Raw genomic sequence first — 25,393 nt, forward strand, 5'->3', positions numbered from 1 at the left:
AAATAATGTTTATATGAATTTTTATAGCAAAAATCTGAACATACTTGTATGCAGTAGTAAAATTCAGTCAATTTCTTACCACTATTAAAAGTCTGACATTATTAAGGATCCAGTGCAAGACTGTTACAGATATTTCATGACTGACAACAGCAGAAAAAGAGAAAGTTAGAAAGAGAAATGCTGGTTGAACAAGGCCATAGATTAATTATAGAAATTATTTTTATTTTATTCTGTGTAGGGAAAACCTAACAGAAATTCAGCTGCAGTATTAGAGTATTTCTCATTCAAAATTTATCTAGACATAATAACAAGCAAGTGCTATGAAGTTAAAAAAATACTCAAAACCTAACAAAGACATGCATAAACTCTGGTATTTCCTTTCTTAAAACAGTCTACTTACTCTGCTCAATGAACCTCTAAAAAATAGCAGGAATAGAATGATGTTGTACGAGGACAATATATGAAACAACTTCAAAAGAATGAAAGACCAACAAGACAAGAACTATTTACTAAGAAAGCATGTAAAATAAATTGTATAAAATCAGGTATCACAGAATTGAGCTATGTTCAATTTTTCAGTGATTGTCAAGACAAACAAAATGCGCAGATCACACAAAGATGATTGTGATAATAATATGATGAATGGGGGATGGTTTGCTTGATGAATCAGGCCCGTTCAAACAAACTGCATTTTAACACTGAATAAGGAGCTTGTGCCAAGTTTAGAAAATCAGAAAGATGTATCTTGGAAAGTCATGAATCCAGAATGATTTAGGTTTCATAACAAAGAAGAGACTGAACGCATGTTCATGGTGTAGCAGAGCGGGGAAAAGTGCTAAGGCAGTTTTTTGATGCATAAGCAGAAATAAACTGAAACTGGAAGGTGATTTTTCCCTCTTTTTAGAACATAATGTTGAGACAAATATTGAAATAACACATATATAAGAACGTAAAAAAATAGAGGAAAGACAGAAACACTACATATGTGAGCAAGATGGAGAATATTATTTACAAGACAAGACAGGTTCCTGACAAATGGTTTTGTTTACCAACTAGGTAGAACAATCTTCATTGGAAGAAAGTACTGAATAGACTTTTTTTTGGCATAACAGACAAACATAAACCAAGGACAAATCACTATAGACTTAAGCCAAAAAAACAAGTATGAAGGCATAAATGCAACAGTATTTATAATTACCTACTGGAACACACTTCTATGAAAAATGGGTTAAATGTAAAAGGCCTAAAAACATCAAACTTCCAGTGTCTTCAGAGAAAGACTGAGTGGTTCTCTGGGTGGTACTCTTTAACCACAGGCAACCACACGACATTGTGCTTGAAGATAGCACAGATACAAGCCCTATGCACACATGCTCACCTCTTGAACAGATTCCACACTTGATAGTTACATTTGGTTCTCCTTAATTATCCAAGTGTTCTATGCATAAATAAGCAAAACTGTACGGATTTGGGGGAAACTGGTAATCCAGGGGAAGGAAACGGAGGAGAAATGGAACAGCTATGGAGCACAATTGTTACAGGTCAAATAACAAGAAGATGGCATCTTTTAACACCCCCCAGTGTAAGGAAGGCTCATTTCTGCTTTGCTTCCCAGAAGAACAACATTCACTTATTTCACATCAGACATATATATATATAAAAAAAAGGATTGCAGGGAACAAAGACACACATTTCCTAGAATTGGAGGAAAATGACAGAGATCTTGCCATATGGGGCACTGATCTGGACTGGATGAAGAGAAATTGGGAGGACATTTGAACCTCTGATATGAGAGCAACTCCTAAACAAGGGGAGGAAGAAAGCCCATGAGAATACGTAAGTGGTGGTAGAGACAGAAAATCTAGAATGGCAAGAGTAAGTGATGCACAAACACAGAGTTCTTAGAGTGGAAAAAATGTGGAAATGAATACAGCCCGTGATAAGTGTAAGTAAAATGGGGATACTGGTAGTCTGGAGACCTAATGGGAGACCTATAAAACCTATTTCCATCGTGGTTATGGAGTTTTACTTTGAAAGTGGAGTATGCCAGGAATATTCACACAGCTTGTTATTTGGGATCTTTTGATGAGTAATGACTCATTAAAAGAATTTCTCAATAGCTTTGAGTTCTGAGTCTATCTATAGACAATGCAGGATCTTCCTACGACCCATAACTGTTCGACTGATAGCCTGTATGTGACAGGTAAAGGCGGAAAGCTATTTTTTTCTCAAGAGGATCAGAAAGCAGAGCTTAAGATACTGATACTGCTGAAAATTCTGCATTCAACAGTTCAAGAAAACATTTGGTAAAAGGAATTATTGATGTCTGTATGTTCTTTAATAACATTTTTTAAATGTTCTTCACTTCTTTAAAATAACTGTCAAAAAGGCTATTAAAACAATCTTATCTTTTCCCTTCTTTTCCTTCTTCCTACCCCTTACCCATTTTCTTACCTCAAAATGTGTAACTCTGCCATTTCTCTTCTGCTTTCCACAGCTTAATTCAACTTTCTTGCACCAAAACATTCTTTCAACAGCTAGTAAAACCTTTGTTATTCTGTCTTCTCTTAATGCCTTCTGTATGTCTCATTTTCTTATGCTGCCTCCATAAAGTTACTTCTTAACTGTCCTGTCTATAAAGCTTGATCATGTCATAGAGCAAATGAACTTCAGTCACAGGAACATTGACCCAGTATCTCATATTGGGGCATTTGAGTGGAAGATGACCCTGAAGCTCTAGTACTATAAGCCAGTCAGCCTCAGACATACAACGTAAACAGATGGTCAGTTGTATTAAATCACACTCCACTATTTCAATGTTGTTACATAATCAGTTGTAAGTCTAACAAAGAGGTAATGGAGAACAAAAAAAGTAAGATTTTGAATTCTATCTAAGTGTTCAACATTATTTCTATGGTTGCTTTTATACAGCAGCTGACAGGGGCATTAGCTACTTCAAGTTACTGGAATATCAGCTATCTCAAGATACCTCTCAATTATTTTTGCTTTTCATTAACACCTCTCATATTATGCTCAGATTTCAAAGTTTGGTCCCCACATATACATAAAAATTCCGTTGATCAGTTAGTAAAATACGCTATTATGAACACAAACTTCTTCTAGATGAGTGTATTGGGCTTGCGTGGCAAGGTTTTGGTAGCTGGAGGGCTACAGGGGTGGCTTCTGTGAGAAGCTGCTAGCAGCTTCCACTATGTCCGATACAGCCAATGTCAGCCACCTCCAAGACGGACCTGCCACTGGCCAAGGCCGAGCCCATCAGCAATGGTGGTAGTACCTCTGGGATAACATATTTAAGAAAGGGGAAAAAAACCCAAAACCTGGGGAGTAGCAACAGCTGCCGGAGAGAGGAGTGAGAATATGTGAGAGAAACAACCCTGCAGACACCCAGGTCAGTGAAGAAAGAGGGGGAGGAGGTGCTTCAGGTGCCAGAGCAGAGATTCCCCTGTAGCCTGTAGGGAAGACCATGGTGAGGCAGGCTGTCCCCCTGCAGTCCATGGAGGTCCACAGTGGAGCAGATATCCACCTGCAGCTCGTGGCGAAGACCATGGTGAGGCAGGCTGTCCCCCTGCAGCCCATGGAGGTCCACAGTGGAGCAGATATCCACCTGCAGCCCATGGTGAGATGGCAGCCTGTCCCCCTTCAACCCATGGAGGTCCACGGTGGAGCAGATATCCACCTGAAGCCTGGGGAGGACCCCACATTGGAGCAGGTGGATGCCCGAAGGAGGCTGTGACCCTGTGGGAAGCCCACGCTGGAGCAGGCTCCTGGCAGGACCTGCAGACCCGTGGAGAGAAAAGCCCACGCTGGAGCAGATTTTCTGGCAGGACTTGTGACCCCATGGGGGACCCACACTGGAACAGTCTATGCCTGAAGGACTGCAGCCCATGGAAGGGACCCAGGCTGGAGCAGTTTGTAAAGAACTGCAGCCCACAGGAAGGACCCACATTGGAAGAGTTCATGGAGAACTGTCTCCTGTGGGAGAGACCTCACACTGGAGCAGGGGAAGAGTGTGAGGAGTCCTCCCTGTGAGGAGGAAAGAGTGGCAGAAATAATGTGTCATGAACTGACCGCAATCCCCATTCCCCATCCCCCTGCGCCACTGGAGAGGAGCAGGGAGAGAAATCAGAAGTAAAGTTAAGCCTGGGAAGAAGGGAGGGGTGGGGGTAAGGTGTTTTGAGATTTAGGTTTTATTCCGCATTATCCTACTCTGATTTGATTGGTAATAAATTAAACTAATTTCCCCAAGTCGAGTCTGTTTTGCCCGTGACGGTAATTGGTGAGTGATGTCCCTGTCCTTATCTCGACCCACGAGCCTTTTCGTTGTATATTCTCTCCCCTGTCCAGCTGAGGAGGGGAGTGATAGAGCAGCTTTGGTGGGCACCTGGTGTCCAGCCAGGGCCAATCCACCACAGTGAGCTTCAATCTTCAGTCTGAACAACAACAACAGAAAAGTCTTATTGGCTTTTTCGATATAAGAAACCCCAAAATTTCATCAGTTCGTCAACCCCTTGATTCATCAGTTTCACCTCAGTAAAACATAATGAATAGAGGCTAAGATTTTGATTAATATGACAAAGCAAAATAAAAAAGCACTAAGCCTTTTTAAATGAAGTTATTAAATTCAGGACAAATATTAACTATTAGACAATTATATTTGAAAGGATTTTCTTTCCCTAGTAGTGGGAATACTTGAAACTGAATCATGTCATCATTCATCTCCATTAAGTCTCACAAGTCTGTATGCATATAAGTGCTGACAGAATTGGTCTATCTGCCCAATTGCCTGATTTATTTTTGATAATTTCACGGTTTAGCACTGCAGTAAAAGGTGCCAATTAAAAAAGGAAGGGCTAAATTACACATTTAATTTATAAATCAATAAAAACCCCCTTGCATTAAGTGCAAGCTTGAATATATCATAATCAGTGCTTCTGAGTCTTCCCCACAACCACCCTTGACAGCAAGAACCTGATGGTATCGTGGCATGTTCCACCACAATGAAAACATTTAACCATTTTAGTGTTAGCCAGTCTGAAAATCTGAACAGTAAGTAAGACAGCTTCAAAACAGGTGGCTAACTGGTGATGGAAGTAGGTCAACATTTTGAAAAATAACTCCCAAGTGAAAGTACTAGACAACTACTGTATGTGCAGCACTTTCTGAGGTTTTTCTTACTCCCTTCCATGTTCAGTGCCAAAATGGTGGATTACCAGACTTTAAACTAAACATTAATATGTAAATAATTCAGGCTACCCAATCTGGATTCATTATTTTCTACTCTGTTCAATATCAGTTCCGACTTCAAATGAGGTTCACCAAAGATAAAACACACAGAAAGCCTTTTCAGGTCAAAGACATTTTTTTGTAATGAGACATTACTTAGGAGGTACAACAGGTTTTTGAGACAACATTTTTTAATTACAATTATTTTTGACTACCTACCTGTTAGAGACTGCTGAGTGATTGTTTTTCTGAGGGCAAAAAATCCTGCAACCTGTACGAGTAATTTAATTAGCCTACTATAATCCTAGGTAAAGCAAGGCAAGGAAAATCTTGCCTGTCTAAAAGACATGCACTTACTATTTGACATTCATTTATCTCTATACATATAATTAGAATTTGTTAGTTTCATCCTTCTTTCATTTCCTGTATTTAAATAAATGCTTAATATCGTAAGAATTAATTTTTATAAGTGTTCACGTGAAAAATCTATTAAGTCCAGCAAGAAACTCATGGTTTGACGCAACAAAGATTAGTAAATTATGCTGATCCTTCAGAATTTTATGAAGGGAATAGATTGATGATACTCCATATGTTTCACTAATATGACTAATGTATCTTGAAAATGCATGAATTTCAGAAAGAAAAAAATTTCAGTATGTTAGGCATTCACAAACAGAAACCAAGGCCTACATCCTTGACCTAAGGCACTATGCCAGACAGAATGTTTCTTGGAAAGCATGAAATGTAAAAAAGAGCTAAATGGTGCTTTGCTAAGCATTGGCAACATTAATTTCTACTTTTTAATCTGCTTTATCTTGTGTCAAATGGGTTCCTCAATGCTTTAGAAATAACCAGATATGCAAAGTCCTGCAAATGAGCTTTGGAAAAGCACAGATAGGGGCAGTATAGACACAGATTTCACACCCCATTATGAAAGAAGCTGACAAATAGGCAGATAAGACTACTTTGAGAGCTGTAGTGCTAGCAGTGAAAAATGACAAAAAGCATCTGTGTAACAAAGTAAGGCTTTTCAGAATGTGAAGGTAATTCTTCATATAATGCAGGTACAGAGACAATGAAATTCAGAAAATAATGCAAGAAAGGCATTTTTTAGTATTAATTAGCATTTTGTATGGACTGATAGCTAACAATATGGAATAACAGATGGAGAGGAGACTGTTGCAGAATAGGATCTGTCCTGCAAATCTGAAACACTGGTAAGAAGTATTAAAGCGACTGCCCTTCAAATTATGTCAAGTATGTCCTTAGTATCAGAGGTAAAAAGAGTGGACAAATAACACATCTGAGTGAAAAGGAAGATATTTGGTAGCTATCGTATCGCAAGATACTCAAACTCTTTCACATTATGTTGGAGCTACAAGCGGGTCCTGAACCAGAAGGGCGCTTACACCTTGGAAATGTGACGGCTTTTGAAAACAGCAAGTTTCATGTTGCTAAGCATCAGGTTTTCTGCTACATACTTAATCCAGGTAACTCACAATAGAGAGACACTCAGTGTAATGGCTGTAATGAACTTGTTATGTTGGATTCTCCATACTATTAAACAGAGTTGGGAAAATTGAAAAGGAACTGTTCCCTTGGTAACGTAGTCAGCATGGCATGATAATCCAGAAAATTTATATAGGATACTACATCTCTTTTGTATCAGGGTTCACACTAGATTCAGATGACCCAGGTAAACCCAGCAAACTGGTTAATAAAGCAGCAGGTCATACACACGTATCTAGGTAAACTGCAAGTCGCAACGGCCTTTGGATATAAAACACTTTGACTCAGACATGAGGCTCCTACTGCCACTTGATTTGGATTTAAAGCCATTTAAGTATGCAATTCACTACAGTAGTGGCACTGCACCTCTGGCACTGGTGGAACCGATCAAGTGCTTTCACTGTGCACTGCATACTAAGCAGAGGTTCTGAAAAACTACATCGTCATCACAGGTCTTAGGCAAGTCTAGTGAGCTAAATACTGTTTATTTGCGATTGGACTATTTCAAACAAGTGGAGTAACACCTTGGAACTGATTACCCACACACAAGATTAATGCAAAGACACAGAACATTTAAAATGGACAGCAAGCCATTTCATGAAGTGGTTTGTGAATGCTGTGTTCCAGGCACTGAATGGGTTTGGTATAAAATATCAACGAACCTAAGCAATGAGTATATTTGCCTGGGGTCCCTTCTGAGTCATTAGAGATGCTATTCTCTTTTATACTCTCAGAATCTTTTACAAGAGGATGCAAATGATCACAGCAGATATTATTCTCCAAGAGATTCTGAATCTCACTTCAGAGATTTCCTGTATGATCCTATATGCAAAAGCACTTAAAGAAGAAACAATCTTTGTTCAGATTAAACTAAGCATACCACACAATTAATTTACCATCTTTACAACACTACCTCAACCCAACAGAAACATGGATCTTGAAACTTTTGAAAATAATCAGCAGTTTTAACCCCGATACATAACAACAACACAAAATAGAAGGGCAATTTTTCAACACAGAAGTGAAATTTCTTCAGCTACTTGATTTGACAAATAGACAAGTCAAAATACTTTTATCATGAACACTGTGATTGCACAATCACTGTTAATGTCCAATATCTAGTTTTTAAATTTTACTCTATTCTGAAATAATTCTTAGATTTTAAATTCCTGAAAAACTTCTCAATTTCTTCAGCTAATGTTCCTATTATGGTTACTATCAAGAACAAGACCAGGAGATCAACAATATTAACATATTCAAGACTCTAAAGCTAACTAGTGTAATACTGTATCTTAAATAGGTAAGCCATGTAACTTGTCACTAAAATTCAAGGTTAAACTTTACAAAGAGAGATTAATGTGCAAACATTTTATATGCATGTGATTAAGAATGAGATTAAGCTTCATGTACAAAACAATTTCACCCAATGCTCATTTTGTAAACTATGACTGTACCCCTTCTCAATCTTGAGGGTAAATCCTGTACTGACAGAACTTGTCATTACTGAGCTCTCCAATACATCCAGAACATCCCAACTTGAGCAAAGTTGCAGGCAAGTCTGGGTCTGCAGGATTCTAAGTTTTCAAAGGCACAGCATAAAAATGGCATGATCTGAAAGCTAGAAAGTGAATTCTATTTCCTGCAATACGTTTTTGCAATTATTTTACCTCAATAGTGAACTGTTAATTTAAAGCCACAAGAAAAGCATTAAGATGGCAAGTCACCAGTGTGCATAAATAGTGCATAAAGTTTTTAAACATACAATAAAAGTCTTCCAAAATGTATTTATTTCTCAATTTTGCAAAAATTTATACACAAGTACCTACGTCATACCACTAAAATTCAAGTAAGAGTCACCTCTCTTTTCTTGTTGTCATACAATGAAGTGACTAGATGTGATCAGAGGATTTTATCTGAATTTTTATTAAAAAGTTTCATTTGGGGAATGAGATACTATACTTAGGATACTTATAAGTACACAATTTGATTTTTCTGTGGATATTTGTACGGGAGTTTAATTTCAACCTTTTCCAAAAACCAGGGAAAATGGACATAAATTGGGAAATAAAATCTAGTATATGAAAAAAGAACTAAAGAAAAACTAATTCCAAAAATGCACCTGGAAAAAAATATTTCTGCCCTGTGTCCTTAGATTAGAGAACTGCAAAAAAGCTGACATTCATACAAATTTTTAGGGCATCTTCTGCAATATTTCTCCCCAACTATGCCTCTTCAAAATTATGTCATCTAGACTATGACAGTACTTAGGCGTCCACAAAAACACATGATCCCAACATCACTTAGGGGAACTGGAAAAGACATGCAAAGGATCCAATTAAGTTTATGAAATATTTTGAATAATTACAGCAGCAGAAATAAAGGCACATCAGTACCACAACCAAAAAGGAAAAAAAGGAGTCTGCAGGACCCCAGAATAGCAGGTGCAACTACTGAGCAACAGTGATCTTAGGATCCACTGGCTAAGGGTCCTAGAGCTTGGGTTGGGGTTGACTCTAAGGACATAGTAATGTATCCCAACACCAAGTACCTCCTCATGTGACTTTTTCAGAAAGACTCCTTCAGAGGCAACGCTCTGCAGCAGCAGCAGCTGGTAGGTGCCGTTGGCAAAGAATACATTACATTCTGATGCTATTTCAGATGTTTATTTCTTTCTCCAGTGCCTTTTTCCTTGTGGTTAACAGCTATGCATGTTTTAAAAAACCGGATTGCTTACTCCTTTATCCTTCACCTGATGCATGATTCAAAATTCCACCTGATGGAGCAGAACTGCAGGAAGGGATATAGCCTGTGTAAACATTATTTAATTGCAGAAAACAGTAATCTATTCATAACTAAATGTTGGTCAACATCATGAGATGAAAGTTGGATGCAGTTACTGTTTTGTTTAGCAGCATAATAGCTTTCATTGCACTACTTAGATGTTAACAACAAAGTAGAATTTTTTTCCAGCACCTTTGGGGATCATAACACAAGATACTGAGACCTTCCTAAGAAGTTCTGAAAGTGCTCATAAGTAGGAGTCAAGAACCTTCAGAATTTCATAGAATCAAGTAACATGTACCTTTTATTCTTGCTTCATTAAAATAAATGTATCGCATATTTAGAAACACAACAAACCCAAATGAAGAGGCATCTGTCTTGAAAGCAATAAAAATCATGGCCAAAGCAGAACATAAAACATATTATTTGCATATAATTACACTACCAGATTTTAAATAATACTAATTCAGACTCCAAAAGTATACTGAAATTTAACTACCCTAAACAATGTAAAATCCAGCTGTAATTGACATATTTTGCTTAAGTATGAGCATAAACATTCTTTAAGAAAGATTTCCTTACACATTTTTCCCCCAAATACTAAAAACTATTCAGTTTGTAATCAGTAGTAGTTATTTTTTTCACCATCATATTTGCATAAACATTAGTTTTAGGATCAACAACAAACATAACTCTATCTTTACAAACATTGACACATTAGAACAGCAAAACTGTTGCTTGCATAAATGACATACCACTTCATCTTCAAATCCTCCAGCTAATACAAGTGAATAAGCTCCATCATTACTGCGCCCATGGATGCCACCCACATGTGGTCTGTGAACACCTGCTTCGCTCACCTGGTAACAGAAAAAAAGCTAGTTTCTAGCATTTTTTTTCAAACAACCAGTCATCTACAATCACTGTTAGCAATCCACTTACTGCTTAAAATATTGTACAGAGCTGTTTGTGTAAATAGTTAATGTAAAACTGTGATTAAAGGTGAGAATTCCACTTGCTTTTAAGGAAAAAAAGCCAAAAGTAAGGACACCAAAAAAATGGAAGGACAATGTAGGACAGTGGTGGCACCAGAAGATGTAAAGGTACATTTTCTTCTTTGGGAAAAATCTCCACAATTCCTTCTATAAGCAGTATTTAAGACTGTATTCACTGCTATACTACACTTGCACAGCCATTTAGAACAAACCAAAGCAGATGGAGATCTGCCAGTTTGGTAACATTTTACAATTTTTAACTAAGGAAGATCACAGTGACCAGTGTAAGGATTATTATGTCAGGTACTATTAAGGTAAAACAGGGTGTGAACCAACACAGAGGAGTATTATCACACTGCCTAAGGAAACACAAGAAGCCATTCCAGCGACGTATGGATCATAAGCTAGTTCTCCAACCAGGATAACTCTCTGGTAACGAATGTGCAACTAAGCCACAAACAAACAGACCACCTGAGAGCTGCAGCTGTACCATAAACTGGCAACATCACTAAAGTCTGCTGGAACATCTAGCCCACAAAAAATTATTTAATAATTTTTTCAAACTACCAAATTATATTAAAAAAACAAAACACCTTTATGAATAAAAAAGAGGCTACATATTAAATTATGTATTTTCTCAGTACGTGATGCCAAAAATACTATTGATAGAATGAAGGTTCCCAGCAGAAAACCAATTAGGATCCTTCTTCCTACCTTCATACCCTCCTTCAGACCTTGACTTTGCCTGTTTTTGTCATTCTGCCTCTCTGACTCCTGAACTCCTTTTCCCAACCTAAACTTTTAAGCAACTTCCATGTAAGTTTACATTCTTCTGCTATAGTCTTGTACTTTCATAATACAATACATCAGATCAAAGGTCCAGCCGGCCACAAATGCTGTCTCTAGTAATAGACAAGAGCTGTGCACAGTATGAAAACTACATAAGGACACAATGATACTTCCTTGCACAATTTCTCAGCACCCAGCTGTCTGTGGCTCAGACTTCCTAAAAACTTTTGGATTCACAGTATTCAAGAGAGAAAAGAGTTCACAGTGGTACCGTTTGTCATATAAATTAGTACTACTTTTGTTCATTTTGAAGTGGGCAGCTGACCTTTTTTTTTGATGACCACCTTTTGCATTACAAAAGTATGTGTATTGGTCCCTAATCACTTTTTTCATACTGTACATCATTTTGTAGCCATCTACACTACACCACCTTTTCAACATTATTTCAGAATGAAAAGTCTTTCCAGTTGAATGAAAACCATTCCATTCCTTTAATGATCCTGTTTGTTGTTAATAATAATATATTTTATTTTCCTGACCCTTACAAATTATATAGTTAGAACTGTTCCCCACCCCACATTTACTACCCACAACTTAGCACTCTCACCTAACTTTATCAGTTATTTGCCAATTTTTCCAGAGCATTTATGACTTTGCTGAATAAAAAGGCCCCACTATCAAACATCCTTTCATTCATTTCTCCCTCCCTTCTTTCATTTCCAGGTTTTATCAATTAAATTTAGGTTTCTGGTAGGTGATTCACCCCAAAGGTGAACTCTGGTAAGTAATTCATGCCAAAGATGCTCTTCATATGCTCTCTCCAGAAGCAATACTTAGTTAATTTCCTTCTAGGGAAAAGTGAGTTTGTGTCATAAAAAACTATGCAAATCAGAAGTAAAGAAACTACAGTCTCTAAATTCTCACAGATTTGCTGAGACAAACTCATTTCTCATACAAAAGACTAGTCATATGAGAAACAAAAGTGTAATTTAGCTTTCTATGTAGAAAGCATTTCAATCTTTAAAAAAAAAAGACAAAGTATGTAATTTGTAACCAAAATTAAATAATTATGTAGAAATGGTAGTTGCCTTTTGATGTCTAGTCCACACATACATATATAAAAATTAGCACTAATTTTCTGACAAAAGCAGTTTAATTCTGTTCCTTTTTCCTACCAGCACTAGAAAGGTCTGAAAACTATTAGCTTTTGTGTTACCAATGGAATTCCTTACAAAAAGGTGAACTAATAATTTCAATTATTGTTGAAGCAGTGAAAATAAAACTTGATTTTGAGATTATGAGTTTGCATAAGTGATTTTAGAAACTATGCGTACTTATGAGACTTTACTTAATCTGGAAGCCAACAAAAAGATAACTATTTATTTTAATTCCTTTCACAAAAAAAGTTCTTCAAACACAGGAGAGGTCAATGAAATATCCCAAAGAATCAAAATTGAATTTTCCTCTTAATCAAGTCATTTCATATAAAATCACTGGTATGATGAACAGCATAATTTTACATTAAAAAATTAATTTGCTTCATCTAAGGCTTGTATTGATGGTATTGTTGACAATGGACATCAAGGCGAGAAAGGATCAAAGAACTAGTTTAGGTTTCAACTGCTTCACTGTGATTTCTACCAAAGAGAGAAACTGAAAACTGTTGCTAAGGGGAAAATGCCTGCTGCTAACCATATCAGCCTCAAAACTTGCATGGCCTTCCAAATCCAAAATTCTTCACACAGTACTGGAAGACACTGCCATCAGAGGAAAATTGACTACCAATTGAATAATAAAACATCTGTTTTCTTTTCATGAGAAAGCAGGTGATGAGAAGTTCAGAAAATAAATCAGAAGAGGCTTTTGGTTCTTGGCTTGCCCCTCCTCAAGCAGTTTAAAAAAACCTGTTTCTATTCTTCCAAATATGATGGAAAACATTCAATTACAACCATTTACACATGCAAGACACAAAGAACTGATTTTGAAAATAAAGAAGTATGTATTTCCCTGACTAAAACCAACAAAAAAATCAAAGATAAACCAAAAATCAGTACTATCCAATAAGGCTGAGGGAGAAGGAAGTCTGCAGTTTGCTGGACACTTTGAAACCACAAAAAATCAGTACTGTAACAAAATTAAGCTGTTCCATCCTCCCCGCCCCTCTGGGTATTGGCATTGCGCTTATATCACCAAAATGTGAAATGAACTGGGAAAACTAGCTCCCCTCCTACCCCATCCGGGATTATTTTTCTGGCAGTTTTTTTACCAATCTAGTTTACCATAGAGCCTAAGAAATATTTGCAACAGAAAATGAGGCAGTGCAAGAAACAGCAAAGGCTGAATGGACAGCTAATTTCAGTAGCAGTACAGGCTTACACTGGTTTAAGCTGTTCATTGGTCTAAAAGAAGGCTTGGACATCTGTTACATATGACCAAAAAACCCAACAGCGACTCACTTTACAGCAATAACATCTAACATTTTCAAAATCTACAGTCTACATCTCCTAAGTGGGATAATCAGTTCATGTGAAGTACACTTCAGAAAATACTTTACTTTATTCACTAAGTATCCCACTTAGAATTTTAACATGTGAAATTTGTTTATCCTAATGACAACAGACTTCTTATTAAGTTGTATTGTAAAATCAGTATACTTCAACCTTCACTACTGTCGGCATCACTTCCAATATTAGAATCATAATGTATTTGCTTTATTTAGTCCTGGTGAAAATGGCAATTGTGAATCTAAATTTATTTTAGTACCCAACCCATTCATTATTACTGTTACTTACTTCAACCACAGCTAATACTGAAACAACATACCTGAACTCTGAATTTCCAGGTTGTCCCAACAGGAACACCAGGTATAGGTCCATAATGATTTGAAGGAACAATAGTGCATTCCTTAGTGCGACCAACACAGGCCATGCCCTAAAAATACATCAGACAAAATGAATTAGTGTTATAATATAGAATACTATTTGAAAATTCAATGCAGATATCAAGAAAACTGATCATTATAACAAACACAAACTTTAAAATATGTTAACAATTCTTAAAAGGAATGTTAATTAAGTAATATGTGTTTATGTGTTTAGGGAAGGGATCGGGGGTTGGTTTTTTTGTTTTTACCTCTAGTCACCTTAATAATTCTTCTACTGCTTTAACTGCCAGTAGATAGTGGGCAGGATTTAACATTGTCTTATTGTCTGTGCAACCCAGTACTGAATTTTGTGTAGTGCATATATAAGTAGAATTATAGATGTAGCACATACATGAACAATCAGAGTAACAGCTATTTCTAAAACACACTCTACCTTGCCCCAGTCTCTCTGGCTTTCAGTACTGGCAGATGGCATCTTTGCTTTCTTTTTACTCTGTTTGAGCTTTTCTCCAGCCTTTACAACTTCATTAGAATCATTTTTGCAGGAAGGACAATACCTAAAAAAAGGTTTTAGTAAATTCTCAATTACTTCATAATAATGGCAATACATTTCTTGTAGCCAAAATAGTGTCAATTTGTTTATCTTGACCGAATATTGCAAGCTAGCAAACATATACCAGTCTTAAGCAGCTGAAGCCTATGGCTTAAAAAATGAACCCAACATGAACAAATACTATCAACTTTTAAAAAAGGGCATTTCGGTATCTTTGAAGGTAGAGTGCTAGAGGCAAATCATTTAACTATTCTTTCTCACATGATATGTGAGAGGTCCCCATGTGTCCTGCATTCTCTCTTCATTCTGTCCTCCTTCATTTAGATCATGTAAAGGAGAAGACAGCTGAGATTAGAGTACACTATTAACCAGTACTCATGGTTTGTTTCTACGTCCTGCCCACTCTATCCTTATTTTTTGCTTCTAGTGCAATATATTTCACTGCAGACAGCTGAATGTCAAAAACAGCCAAGGTATCATGTAATGTGTGTAGAAGCACACACACATACATGCACACACTCGCTCACTCTACAGCACTGAAGCCACTTGGAACGTAGTGCTGAGACTCATTCCAGCTAACACAAAGACATCCTGGTAGGAAAGTAGGAGATACTAGTATGCAGTGACTACAGCAGAGAGAGAAAGGGAGTACACTTGTCCCTTTGCTGCTTCTAATAACATTTTTATCCCATTCAGGAATGCCAATGCAAAGGCAATTGTCCATGTTTCTGGCTCCCATAGGCTGGGTTTGGCCCATATGCCAGCAGTGGAGGAAGCCTGATCTACACTAGCATTGATAACCTAGTTTAGGTAGCTACCACTACTACTACCGCTACTGGTTTTGATTTATTAATTAACATTTGTATGTGGATATGAATAGAAGAATTAGTGATTAATGTCCACAGGAACAGATTTCACTACGTCAATAAAGGTGTTGAACCATTAAGACCATGAAGCTATGTAGATAAAAAGAAATTTAAAATAATACAAGATGCTGAAATTGTCTGACACTAAGACTTTTAATGATATTACAGCTGTTTATTAAAAAAAAAAAAAAAAAAGAGTACGCAATGACCAATTAAAAGAAGGAACAAGACATAATGCAAATTCACAAGCAGGCATTCCCTGCTTCTTGATAGGGTAACCGTATTACCTTAATATTTTTTAAACTGAGTTTTATATGGAATATTAAATAATGTTTTGCATATAGAGCAGCTTAATCTCTGCAAGAGAAACTCATCATCCTTTCCCAAACTGCAGGCTTAGCCCCTGCAGTTTGCCAAATTTTACATTGTAAAAATACTAAATGAAAATTTTTCCACTTCTAAAACAACAAAATCTGTCAAGAAGTTAAGCATCAGACAGCTACAACTCTTTGCTAGTATGCAAGAAGAAGGGAGAACATAGACCTCTTCTTTGATAGGAGACACTGCTTTGCCCAGTGCAACTGCACTCCTTCTACAGACAACTGAGCATTAAGATTGCACAGGGCTGGCATCACCAAGTGTCCCAAAATTAACTTCACAAGCCAGTTCCATAACAGTACCTCTCTCACCAAGTGACTTCATCCACAGATGCAGCTGTCTACTTACATGAATGAATCTTAAGACTCATATTATTATACAGCACACAAAAACAAGTTAAAAAGCTTTACAGCCATTTTTCAAGACAATTTAATTATATGAATTAAACATCTACTACTTGTGGAAATTCATAATTTTTTGGCCAGAAATGTAAGTGGAAGGGTCTAAAAGTGCACTTAACACATGAGCTGAGGAACTCTAAGGACCATGTTCTCAATCAATTTAATCCTTGTGTGGCTGTCTACAGAGCACCAAATCTTCCATATGGAGGAAAAGAGTCCTGGGGCCTTATGCAGTGCAGTTACAGTGATATTATTGGAAGTGGGTAGGGAGATCTGAGCGGTAATGGCTACACTTTGAAAATTTCTGTTCTTCAAACTTTCTCTGTAGCCTTCTGAAATAGATGTAGGATAACTCATAAGAATGTTTCATAAGAAGGTTTAGAAAGAGAATGGGTGGCAGTGAAGACTAGAACTCTAATACCTAATCTGAAAAATCATTTGAAGCACCCAGCAGACCAAGATAACCTTAGCACACTAACTAAACCAAAGAGACACGGACAGCTGGTGAGATTTCAGTATCAGTATCCTGATGTGCCTATCAAGCCTTCTGTGTATTTGAGGGTGTAGAAGAAACTAGAGAGAATAAATTGTTTTCAGGGTAGAACAAAGGATTTGGGGTTTTTGTGGGAGCAGGTCACTGATTTGAGGCATGTATATTTCCTTTATCAGAAACTTTCCTGTGACTAGTACTGGAAAATAGATGAACTTTACTGCTACTGGAGTACTAGATTAGAGCTGGTTCTAAGAGTAAGGGGCACTGAAGAATGGATAGACCGAACAGATGTGTACTTCCACACGGATGGTCTCATTGAGTACTCTGAATGAAGGAAGTCAAAAAGAAACTTCTCAGCTGCTATTTCCAAAGGTCGGGTACAATCAGGTAAGAATACTGCTTATGGGCTGCAGTCAGTAATAAACTGCTTGTGTGTTGAGAATGGTTTCCAATACGTGACATTAACTCACTTATGTTGACAAGTAGTAGGAAGCAAGATGATGTCACGCACAGAAGACCAGTCTGCCTTGACAGTAGAAAACTTGCGGATAGTTCAAACTAACATGCTGTGTAAGAAGCAGAAGGCACACAGACAATACTCAAATAAATGCTGTTTTTAGTTCCAATGACCCACACATATTTCTAATAGGTACTGAAAATATTTTTTATATAGTGTTTCAAGCCAGCAGCTCCTCCAAAAACAGTGAATACAACTCTTCCCAGTGGACAAATTTCATGTGAAAAAGATCAACTTCCAACAACAGTATCCCTGTGGCCAAATGTACACACTGAGAAACACCTATCAATGCTAATGGTCTCAGTCGTTAAATCACACATTGGCATAAACACAGAAGGAGTTCAGAAAAAATACAATGCCCCAGAAACCACACAGGCCATTAGGCACTGACCAATAAACAAACCTACTATGGCATCCACTACAGTACGGGAGATTGAGTTATTTATTTCCAGAGAACGTTAAAACTTCCAAAACACTTACACAGATTTTTACACAAAATTTAATCACAAGGTCCAAAGAGATTCCATAAAATGTACCCATAAACATCTTGGACCTTTACTGCTGTCTATGTAGCGGAAAACTTTATGAGAATAAATTTCTGTTTATTGCTCATATATAAAGGGTTAGCATCTCATGTAAGTCACAGGCAAGTGATAAATACGAAGAGTGTAAATTGTAGAGAGCTAATAAAGACAAAAAATGGTACAGAGCCCAAGATAACTTAACGGGCTGCTAATATGAGTCCATGCAGATTCACTTCAGAATACAATTATCTTGATTTAACAATGCCAGTTAGCTTGGTTTTCCTGCTGGCAGAACCAGGGATAGTAGAAATGAAGAGTAGCAAGGTGGTGGTCCTCCTACAGCAGGAGAAATGAATGGAGTAAAGGCAACGAGAAGACACAAGAAGGGCACGAGGGCAGCAACAGGGACAGAGGATGAAGGGAAAGAGAAGGGTGAGCATAAGAGAATTGTTCAAGCAGTGAAGCTTGAACAAAAATAAAAGGCAGGGGAACAACCACTGTTGATAAACACAATCAGATCCAATAATGTCCCAGAAGATCATAATGATCATAATTAATAAACATACCAGTTTTGAAACTCCATAATGGTCATTAAAGCTTACTACTAATCCTTTGTGAATGATTTAAAAGAATTACCTTGACAGAAAACATAAGGCTTATATTAAGTAGACGGATAAAACCACAGCAGAATTAAAATTTTTCTTCAGTATTGTCTCTCACGAGATGCACATAACAAAAAGGTACCGCGTATAGAATGTCAATATAGATAAGTAAATCATTCTTGTATATTTACCAGTCCTCATCTTCTGGTATCTTGCTTAAGGGGGGGTTCAGGCAGTATATATGATAAGCCATATTACATTCATCACACAGGAGTTGCATGTGAGCATCCTGTTTTCCACCACACAAATAACATGAACAAAACCGGCACTCCTTATCTGGATCAGCCCTACAGTGCTTGCATTCAGGGCCACTTTTTCCTGTCAAAAACAAACAAAAAACACGAATGCCATGTATCTTAGAAAAGTGCATTACTGTATCTACAGGAAAAAATTACTTCTGCACATGAACACTGCCCTCTTGAAAATGCTTTTTTCTTACAATGAGGTATTTGACTATCTAGGCTAATAGGATTTCTTCTGCTGTATAAACAAGCAGTAAAGAAAACATCTAATCAGCAGCTTCTCTTATTTTCTCCCCACCCGTTCCCAACATGCCACCTGCACACTCTCTCTACAGATGGAGCCTTGCACAATCGCCTGTTGGGGTCTTCTTAAATACAGCCATGAGGAAATTCCAATGAGATAACTGGTTACAGTCAAGTGAAGATGAAACTACAATTTGGAACAGCTCTCTTCCCCTTAAATTAAATTTATAGTTGGACAGAACAATTAGTAGTCTGAGAGCACAGACAACCCCAAATCACCAGTTGTTTCACAGCAGCAGTTTAAGTTTACACACAAAGAAACACTAACTTCCTGTTTCAGTTCACTTGGAAATTTGGACCCGTGAGCCCCACTATGTAACAAAACCATTGGCATTGGTTCCTCAATCAGGGAAAAAATGCTTTTATACATGAGAAAAACATTTAGTAGCCTAAAACAGAAATGAAAGAGGAGAGGGAAGAAACACTGAATACTTGTAGCAGAATTAACACTTACAGAAGAAATGTTTGAAATAAGGAGTAGGTCCACAGAAATGAGAGACTTCAGAAGAGAACTTGATCACAGCCCAAAGAATTCCAACATTAAACGTAAAAAAAATTCATTTATATGTTCTGTGCAAAAGTCATCTAGAAATGCCATGGAACTGAATTTGAGCTTAAACTAGTCTAATGCAATAATTAACAGAGTAATTCCAAGCTTCCCTGGAAGTAGTATTTTATCTGAAAGAAGTAACTGGCTTTGAATCAGAAGACAAGGAAAACTAGAAAGGCTATTTGAGAGTTCAGAGTTGGAAGTAGCAAGCTGGAGAATCTAGACACCGGAGATAATAGATTATTTTTCTTAAAAGTTTAGAGTGGCCAGAAAATGTTCTTTCAAGTACCATTCTGAAGAAAAAAATAACCACAAGTTATAGAAGTTCAGGAACTGAAACAGCTGGAATACCAACACTTGGGACAAATTTTCTTGTAAATCCATAGGCAAACTATCCGAGGAACTTCTGAAATGTTTGACCATGTCTACTCAAAAGGGCAACTAGCCTAGAAGGACAGTGTGATAAGGACAGAAAAATTTATTCCTGTTATAATCTTTGCCAAAAATACCCAAAAGTCATTAGCCATAGAAAAAAACAACACTTGCATTCTCTGGGACAAAATCTTACTGAGTATGTCCATGAAATCACAAGCAAGTTCAATAATAAGGAATTTGAAGAGCAGCCCCACTACAAAAATGAAAACACCCCCCCCAAACCCAAAGCCCCCTACAGCCGTTTGGAGGCAGCATGAATATCAGGTACTTCCACAGATGCCGAACAGACAGCATATTAGACAAAAAGAGAAGGGCACAAGCAACAAATAATATTTAAGAGAACACTGCCTGTTTCCACGGAAGTTTTAACCCTTAGGAAAACAGAGACATTTTTCATATTAAAAGGACTGCTGCCTTTCTGATACATTTTTAGGGGATATCAGAATTTGTCAAACCCCAAACATGGAGAACTACCCCACGTTTCTCTGACTAGCATGAAAGAACAATATTCAAGGACAAGCTTCCATCTTCTCTCAGCTTTATTTTTTATTTTTCTTCACCATGAATCATTGTCTAAGTTGCTGCCTTCAGAAGCTGTATAGCTTTACAGTTCCTTGGAAGTTAGTTTGCTTCAATAACATAAGCAATCAAAGTAAATATTTAAGGAGTTGATTCTTTAATAGAAAGGTGAGGTGGATCCCTGATGTATCCAGAAGAGTTCTGGATACTTTTGCATTTTTCCTAAGTGTACTGAGAAGGGAAGAAATGGCTAAGGGTTTGCAGAAATCCCAGCCCCTTCTTGCTGAGGAAAAATTTGCCCTCCAAACTGAATAGACTTTACAGAAAATTTGATCCACATGGATAAGATATCAGTGTAAAATCTCTGTGGAGAGAAACTCCAGACTGAAAATCTTCTAAGAAAGGGGGACTGGAATGTGAAGTGTTGTGCTGTATCTGCAGTCTTTCTGAAGGACCTTGAAGAATACTTTTATCTTCAAAGGTGGAAGCAACTAGACTTAGAGAGAAAAGGGGATGAGTTTTGAGTAACAAAGAAGAGTTGAGGGCTGCTGATGTATTAGGAACCAACAGGGAAACACCTGTGAAATGCCTCAAGGAATTAGGGCTTTTTCCTCTAAAAAGGTGACATGGTCAATGGCCCGACTGAAATGTCTCGACTCCGATGCACGGAGCATGGGTAACAAACAGGAGAAATTGGAAGCGACTGAGGAGCTGGAAAGCTATGATCTAACCGCTATCGCTAAAACTTGGTGGACAAATCACATGACTGGAGCGCTGCAATCGATGGCTATAAATTGTTCAGGAGGGACAAGGAAGGAAGGAGGGGCGGGCAATTTGCCCTCTATGGGCTGATTGCACAGAGCTGTCTTTGAAAAACAGTGATGAACAGGTCAAGAGCTTGTGGGTGAAAATTGGAGGCCAAGCCAACAAAGGAAACCTCATGATTAGTGTTTATTCCAGCCACCCAATCAAGGGGAGCCTGTTGAGAAGGTGTTCTTACTTCAACTGTATGAAGCACCATGCTCGCAGGCTCTGATCCAGCTATGGGACTTCAGTCACTTTGGCATCAGGCAAGGAGTGCAGGAGACCAGCTTTGCTGAGTAAGGACCTCCTGGTCAAACTGAAGCATAAGAAGGAAATGCACTGGCAGTGGAACCAGGGACATGTATCCTGGGAAGAATACAGGGGTGCAGCCCAGTTGTGTAGAGATGGGATCAGGAAAGCTGAGGCACAGATGGAGCTCAATTTGGCAAAGGATGCAATGAATAATAAGAATGGCTTCTACAGGTATGTTGGTCACAAAAGGAATATCAAAGAAAATGCACCTGCCCCCCCATCCCCCTTTCTGCCCCCATAAATAGGACAGAACTAGTGACAACCAACATGGAGAAGGCTGAGGTACTCGTTTTGCCTCAGTTTTCACACCTCTCAAGTCCCTGAGCTTCGAGGCAGGGACTCGGGGAATGAAGTCCCTCCCACTGATCAGGTTTGAGACCCCCTGAGGAACCTGAACATACACAAATCCATGGGACCCAATGAAGTGCATCCTAGGGTACGGAGGGAATTGGTTGATGTAGTTGCTAAGCCACTCTCCTTCATATCTGAGAAGTCATGGCAGTCAGGGAAAGTTCCCAGTGACTGGACGAAAAGGAATACTACACCCTGGTTTAAACAGGGTAAAAAGGAGGACCCTGGGAATTATTGACCAGTCAGCCTCACCACAGTACCCAGTAAGATCACAGAACAGTGACTCCTGGAAGACATGTGGAAGTATATGGAAGACAGAGAGGTGATTAAACACAGCCAACATGGCTTCATCAAGGGCAAATCATGCTTGACTGATCTAGTGGCCTTCTACAATGGACTGAATGCATGAGTAGATAAAGGAAGAACTACAGATGTCATTTACCTGGACTTCTGTGAGGCCTTTGATTTGGTCCCTCACAACATTCTTGCTGCTAAATTGGAGATATGGGTTTGATGGATAAACTATTAGATGGATAAGAAATTGGTTGGATGGCAGCATCCAAAGAGTGGATGGTCTGCATCCAATGACTCAATGCCCAAGTGTAAACGAGTAACAAGCAGTGTCCCTCAAGGGGCTGTACTGGGACCAATACTATTTAATACCTTCATCAGTGACATAGATAGTGGGATTGAGTGCACCCTCAACAAGCTTATGGATGACAAAGCTGAGTGGTACACCTGATACACCAGTGGGAAGGGATGTCATCCAGAGAGACCCTGACAGGCTTGAGAAGTCGGCCCACGTGAACCTCATGAAGTTCAACAAGGCCAAGTGCAAGGTCCTGCACAGGACAATCCCCAATATCAGCACAGGCTGGGGGATGAATGGATTGAGAGCAGCCCTGCAGAGAGGACTTGGGGATACTGGTGGATGAAAATTGGCTATGAGCTGGCAATGTGCACTTGCAGCTCAGAAAGCCAATCATACGCTGGGCTGCATAAAAAGTGTGGCCAGCAGGTCGAGGTAAGGGATTCTTCCCCTCTACTCTGCTCTTGTGAGACCCTACCTGGAGTCCTGTGTCCAGTTCTGGGGTCGCCAGCACAAAAAGGACATGGACCTGTTAGAGCAGGTCCAGAGAAGGGCCACAAAAATGATCAGGGGGATGGAACACCTCTCCTGTGAAGAAGACGGGCTGAGAGAGATGGATTTGTTCAGCCTGGAGAGGAGAAGGCTGCGGGGAGACCTTATAGTGGCCTTTCAATACTTAAAGGGGGCTTATAAGAAAGACAGGGAAAGACTTTTTACCAGGGCCTGTAGTGAGAGGGAAAGGAGTAACAGTTTTAAATTGAAAGAGGGTAGATTTAGATTGGATACAAGGAAGAAATTTTTTATGATAAGTGTGGTGAGAAAGTTGGCCTCAAGAAAAAGAGCATTTCAAAACAAGAAATAAGGCTAAATTGCCAGATCAATTAAGTTTTCAGGGTTACATTTTTAAACATTACCTTTCTGCATTACATTTTATTTATGAAGTTTTGTAAACAAGATCCTGAAATGAGTAAAAATGGGACCAGGAACAGAATGAAACAAAACCTACACAGAGGTGCAAAGCTCTACACAGACAGCAATATGTGAGTAGTTTAAGCAAAGAGGTTTCAAATAAGGAAACAGCTGTCAAAACAGGGGGGAAAGGCCTGTAAGTGAAAATAAAGAACTTGACTTTGAAACAATAAAGGTGGCAATCAGTGTAGGAAGTACAGAATGGTGAGGGCCCACCTCGAATACTGTGTTCAGTTTTGGGCCCCTCACTACAGGAAGGACACTGAGGTGCTGGAGCGTGTCCAGAGAAGGGCAACCAAGTTGGTGAAGGGCCTGGAGCACAAACAAGTCTTATGAGGAGCAGCTGAGGGAACTGGGGCTGTTTAGTCTGGAAAAAATGAGATTCAGGGGAGACCTTATCACTCCCTACAACTACCTGAAAGGAGGTTGTAGTGAGGTGGGTGTTGGTCTCTTCTCCCAAGTAACAAGTGATAGGACAAGAAGAAACGGCCTCAAGTTGTGCCAGGGGGAGTTTAGATTGGATATTAGGAAAAATTTCTTCACCAAAAGGGTTGTCAAGCATTGGAACAGGCTGCCTGGGGAAGTGGTTGAGTCACCATCCCTGGAGGTATTTAAAAGATGTGGTGCTTAGGGACATGGTTTAGTGGTGGACTTGGCTGTGTTAGGTTAATGACTGGACTTGATGATTTTAAGGGTCTTTTCCAACCTAAATGATTCTATGATAAACACACACTCATGTCAGATCAAATGGTGCCACTCTAGACAATTTTGTATAGTCAGCAATATAGTAATCATTAATTTCCTTAACACACACATAATTCTAAAAATTAATTCACTACAGAGTAGCTGCAGGTAAGAACTAAATGAACTGTAATAATTTTATATGCCCTTTATAAAGTTTCATAAACAATTAGACTTGCAAAATAAGTAGGTATGTAAATGCAAAACAGTATCTGTAGATTTTTAAATTTCTCATGCTACAATTTTTTTAAATAAAAACATGTTTTAAGATACTGCAAAACCCCTTTAATGTCACCAAGAATAAACAAACAGAATGGATGGTTAATTTTTTTTGAGTAATCTGAGGAAACTAAATCACAAAAAATGAAAAATTAATTGTGAGAAGTTCATTTACAGAAATTCACTTTTTTACTTTTAAGAATACCACAGCAAATGGTATTTGCTCCTCAGAAAAACTGATTTTTTAGATGATGGCAAATAAACAGTAAACACACTAGTTCTTGTGCACTGAGAGCTACACAGAAAGATTCTGAAAAACTGCCTTGGAGTCAGGAGTCTAATATATAATAACATCTAACACCTATTAGTAGAGCTGCAGTCCAACCTCTCAGTGTTGCTATCACAAACACTTATCACTCCTAACTTTAATATATTTTTAGACTTAGGATAAAATGTCACACTACTTTTTAGATAAGCTGCCTGTAACTCCTTCCTGTGGTTGTGGGGAGGATGAGGAGGTATGGCATAGTTGTTTTTTTAGAAGGTCATGCAGAGTCAAATAATAATCCAAATGTTAATTATCCCTTTTTTTTTCATGGTACAAGCAGCTTTGGCACAAAGTTCCTTATCTTTTATTTTTAATTCTGACATAATGACAGGGTTAAAGTGCATCATTACGGACTGATTCTATCTTTGGCATTTATTAATTTATTAAAAGTTTAAATGACATGTCAATTGCAATAGCAGTTTTGGTGACCTGGAC

At 38.2% G+C, this 25,393-nt stretch overlaps 1 protein-coding gene across 2 annotated transcripts in view; it reads right to left on the bottom strand.

Annotated features, from left to right (window-relative positions):
* UHRF2 (ubiquitin like with PHD and ring finger domains 2) overlaps positions 1 to 25,393 on the bottom strand; it is a 91,568-nt gene that overhangs the window by 10,203 nt on the left and 55,972 nt on the right. For both annotated transcript variants that reach the window (XM_030005688.2, XM_030005687.2), the window contains exons 6-9: positions 18,728 to 18,914; positions 14,636 to 14,759; positions 14,142 to 14,249; positions 10,290 to 10,394 (exon numbers count right to left, since the gene is read on the bottom strand). In XM_030005688.2, the coding sequence (XP_029861548.1) occupies positions 10,290 to 10,394; positions 14,142 to 14,249; positions 14,636 to 14,759; positions 18,728 to 18,914 (524 nt within the window). The remainder of the gene's footprint in view (positions 1 to 10,289; positions 10,395 to 14,141; positions 14,250 to 14,635; positions 14,760 to 18,727; positions 18,915 to 25,393) is intronic.

The sequence above is a fragment of the Aquila chrysaetos genome, chromosome Z, assembly GCF_900496995.4.
Source record: "Aquila chrysaetos chrysaetos chromosome Z, bAquChr1.4, whole genome shotgun sequence".
Taxonomy (NCBI): domain Eukaryota; kingdom Metazoa; phylum Chordata; class Aves; order Accipitriformes; family Accipitridae; genus Aquila; species Aquila chrysaetos.